Source organism: Wasmannia auropunctata, unplaced genomic scaffold, assembly GCF_000956235.1.
Source record: "Wasmannia auropunctata unplaced genomic scaffold, wasmannia.A_1.0 LD281762.1, whole genome shotgun sequence".
Classification (NCBI taxonomy): Eukaryota; Metazoa; Arthropoda; class Insecta; order Hymenoptera; family Formicidae; genus Wasmannia; species Wasmannia auropunctata.
Window position 1 is genome coordinate 38246 of NW_012081128.1, and position 4451 is coordinate 42696.

Below are 4451 nucleotides of genomic sequence, written 5' to 3' on the forward strand. Positions count from 1 at the left end.
ACACACACACACACACATACACACACACACACGCACGCACGCACGCACGCACACACACACACACACACACATACAGAAATGACGTATGTATTTTCAACATACAATAACGAAACTTATTCTTCTAACCTTTCTTTATAAACATATAAGGGTTTTTATTTATTTATTTACTTTTTTTTTTTTTAAGAAGGCGTCCAATTTCATTTATATCGCCTTTATTTTTAATATATTTTAATACTTTGGAAAATATGAATATTACGAAATAAAAAATATTAACTTTATTAATAATCTATTAATAATTTAAGAAATACACGCTAGAATTTAACATTAATAATGTGCATTTTAAGATTAGTTTGTTGGAAAATGTACATACTATGTAATATACATATTTTGTATTAAATTATGCATAATACGAGTAACAAAATACTTAATAATACAAAATTTATAACACACTCCTGAATAGCTCGATACTAGAGCAATTGCTTATTAAGCAAAAGATCTGGGTTCAATTTCCATAATTTTCATCTCAAATACGTAAGTAAGAAAATATTCCACTGTATAGGAATAAAATATCAAAAAAAAAACTTAATCTTAAGATAACAGGATAAACAAATTAAACACAAATTTTTAAGAAATGTTAATTATAAATTTACAAAGTTATAAATACTTTTATGTAGATAAGTATACATACCAAGGAGATTGTGTCCTACTATATGAACTGGTCCACTGCCCTTAACCAATGTGAACGTGACTGGAGGATCTGGGAAACTGAGATCAAGAATGATCTGCGCTGTTTTTCCCATCTCTAGCAAGGCAATTGGAGTTTTGATGGGGCCCTTTAAACCCATCGCCTCAACCTGCAGGACATTGAGCTCTCCAGGTTTAGCTTCTGGTCCCAGAAGAGCCTAAAAATTTAAAATTTATTATTATATCATTATATTTATTATAATAACAAATACCATGTGAGAAATTATATTTAAAAATGTATAATATATAATATTGAATATAAATAAAATTTTTATTATAATTCTTAGAAATATAAGTCAATCAAAATTTAATTCTGTGATATAACTAATAACCAATAATTTTTATAAATAAAAGAGGAAAGGTACATATTTAACTTTCTTATAATTTTGCTGTTTATTAATTGCATTTCACCTCAAATAGTTTTGTTTATAGAGCTTAGACAGTTCGATCAATTTCGATCTTTTTAGGTTAGAAAATAGCTTATCTCCTAAAAAAAATAAGAACACGTAAATATTTTTGTATTTATAAATAAAAACAAATAAAAAAGGATAAATTTAATGTTTTCGTGACTTTTAAGTTTAACGTCAACTAATACAGAAGTGCAAAGCATAACATAAGATGTTAGGTATTATAAAAATTCTATTTTTTTTTACAATAGTTAAAAATAATGTTTAGAGTAGAATGTAATGTATAATATACTTCAGATAATTCTTGTAAAATTAAGTATTTTAATGTCTATGATTTACTTTGTGATATACTTCGCAATTCGAAAACCGATACACTACGGATTGTAATTTCATTTGTACACGGCGGTCCACCAGATGAATCGCAAGTTCCTCGTCCATTCAAATCGACCGAGTCACAAAATTCCGTTATAATCTTTATCCTGCGATATAATAGAGCCCTATCTAAAGTAAAGTGGGGGGAAGGGCGAAGCCGTGAAAAAATGGCGCCAAGCATTAAACTTTTTCCGGTGTTCGTCAGAGATAATTATAACGGGAAGACACAAATCAATCAATCGCCGTAACGCCGTAACGGAGCGAGACTCCGGTGCCTCGATCCGTTTCGGAGAAATCACGGCGATCGTTGAACGACTTGAAAATAGAGAACGGATCGCGTTCCTGGGTGAAAAGACCCGTGATCGATTGTTATCCCGGTTATTTCGGAGACACGGAGTGTTTCTCTTTTTCGATCGGAGAGAATGGAAACGCTCGGAGTCGGGGGGTCGTTAAAGTTTCGCGCGCAAAACGTTCCTTGACGACGATGGTGACGATGTGTGTGAGCGCTGTGAGGAGAGAAACCGAGGTGTCGCCAAAAATGATGTCTGAACAACGATCAAGAACGCGGAACGCGAAATCATGCATCGCGGTAAAACTGGACAACGCCGAGTAGCGACGAGAAAATGCATGCCCCACCACGGAGCGAAGCACCCGGATGCACGTCGAAAATGCTCGCGGAGACGACGACGACGACGACGACGACGACGACGACGACGACGACGACGGCTCCTCTCTCGATAACGGGAATACCGGGCAGATGGACGGACAGACGGGAAAGGCCTCCGCGGTGACGCGGAACGACGGCAACGTCCCTGTTGTCACAGTCGCCCGCGGAACGTGGCACTCACCATTTTTATAATGAGCTTCTGATCGGCGCCAATGTGCTGGGCCGTGCCGTCCGAATCGTCGTTCTTGTGCTCCGGGTCCCATACCTCGCTCGCGTTCGGTCCCTCGAGAGTGATTCCTGGACACAGAAAAAATGACGGAAGTCGTACTAGCGCCGAGAGACGCCGGCCGGCGCGATGCGATGTGATGCGGTAGCATCAGCCAGGTGGGCTGTCGCATACGTACGATACCGTGCACGCCGGCCTCTCGGGCCTCGACACAATGGGGCTCGGCGATCAGCAATGGCCGAAGGCCCAACCGGCGTCTCCGGCCAGTGCACCCCCTTCGTGCTTAAATGGCCGACGGCACGTAAGTATCCGCGTGCGCCGCGAAATAGCGGAGCCACGGCGACCGCGACATTGCGGCCGATCATATTTACCGTACAGATACTCCTCTGCCATGGCGATCGGTCTGCTATTAATGGATTCCCGTCAGCGTGAATGCGTAGATGTGTCCGTGGAAACGGCGGCGGGCGGGCGAGCGGACGTGTGCGTGCCGTGCGCGGTGATGGAGTAGAGCGTGAGGAAAGCGAACGCCGCGCGCGCAACGGTTACTGTGTTACTGCGCGAGAGGAACGGTCACCGCACGTGCCGGTCGTCGCACGAGCGCGTAGTAAATGAGTTTCGCCTAGCTGGCCTTGCGCGCCTAGACTACGTTCCACGCGCCGATTGGTCGATCGCGGCTGGGCGGCGTTGCCGTCGTCATCGCCGCCGCCGCCGCCGCCAAAGGCATAAAGGTACGATTTCATGCTAACGGCTAACGCTCGACGCTCATTTTTAGCGTCAAAACAGATCACATGATCAAAATTGATGCTTGGTATTTGTCAATTTTGATCATGTGATCTGTTTTAACGCTAAAAATGAGAGTGAAGCGTCAGTATAAAAAGGCAGCTTTAATAATTCTTCCTTTAGAATTTAATGATAAACTTTTTGATAAATACTTATATCAGCAACATTATTATTAATATTATATATATATATTATTAATATTAATATATATATATATATATTAATGAATGATTATTGGAATAAATAGGTCTATTTTTTTTATAATTGAACTAATATTCTTTGTAACTTAAAGGGAAATAGATATACTATATTTGAAATTTGGCGAAAGTTAGAAAGAAAGTTTAACAGTTTAATACCGTAATAAAAACAAATCAAATATCTAGCAATCTATATACACGATCCGTATTGATTTTCATTTCTTTTTATGTTGGTCAGAACGATCGGATACTCAAGTTGGTCAATTGAAAGTCGAAAGAATTTTTATTGCGCGACATTCATCTTCACATCACGTTTAAATGTGACTTTTTCTTTTCTTACTTTTCCAAGGAACAATTCTGTTCTGATTTTCAATGATTGATATATTACAATGTATTTGTGAGTTATCTGACTTAAATTATAGTCATTGTCATTAAGTTAGTTTTTGATTATGTTAGTTTTTGATAACTTAAATAATCAATTTTATAAAATACTTATAAAATAATTCTTTATCAATTAACAACTAGTATACATATAAATAATAGCTTAATTTAAATATTACAATAAACAATACATAATATAATATACACACATATATATATATAATCTCTTTCTTTTTAATCTGTCTCTCTGTCGATGTTGACTCACAAATTCATTTATAATATATATTATATTTATAATATATATAACTGTACACATGTTACAATAATGCTTGTCATTTTACCAAGTCATCTTAACATCATCTAATTGTAAGTAATTTTAATTTTAGTTTTGTTGTCAACTATATTTACTTTATGAAAAATTTTAGTCTGTTTTTGACTTCACTGCTTAAGTGTTTTTCTAAATACTTGAGCGATCAATGACATTTGAATTTGAACAAAATGACAATTTGACTACGCCTCTGCATTTATTGCGAGACTAATAATGAACTGGAATATTTACTGGTGATTCTGATTTTATTCATTGTACTGAAGAGGACTCGAATAGGAATCGAAACATGTACGTTTTTTATTATATTTATCTACTAATATATATTTTTAAATACACTGTAATCTCTTCT

The 4451-nt window shown here is 37.0% G+C and overlaps 1 protein-coding gene across 2 annotated transcripts in view; it reads right to left on the reverse strand.

The window, feature by feature from the left end:
- LOC105461648 (nucleoplasmin-like protein) overlaps positions 1-3003 on the reverse strand; it is a 5858-nt gene extending 2855 nt beyond the window's left edge. The window contains exons 1-3 of one of the 2 annotated variants that reach the window (XM_011708155.1): positions 2788-3000; positions 2372-2487; positions 689-902 (exon numbers count right to left, since the gene is read on the reverse strand). In XM_011708155.1, the coding sequence (XP_011706457.1) occupies positions 689-902; positions 2372-2487; positions 2788-2809 (352 nt within the window). In that variant the 5' untranslated portion in view covers positions 2810-3000. Of the gene's footprint in view, positions 1-688; positions 903-2371; positions 2488-2787 lie in introns of both variants that reach the window. The other variant, XM_011708156.1, reaches the window with a different exon arrangement.
- Between the last annotated feature and the right edge of the window lie 1448 nt (positions 3004-4451).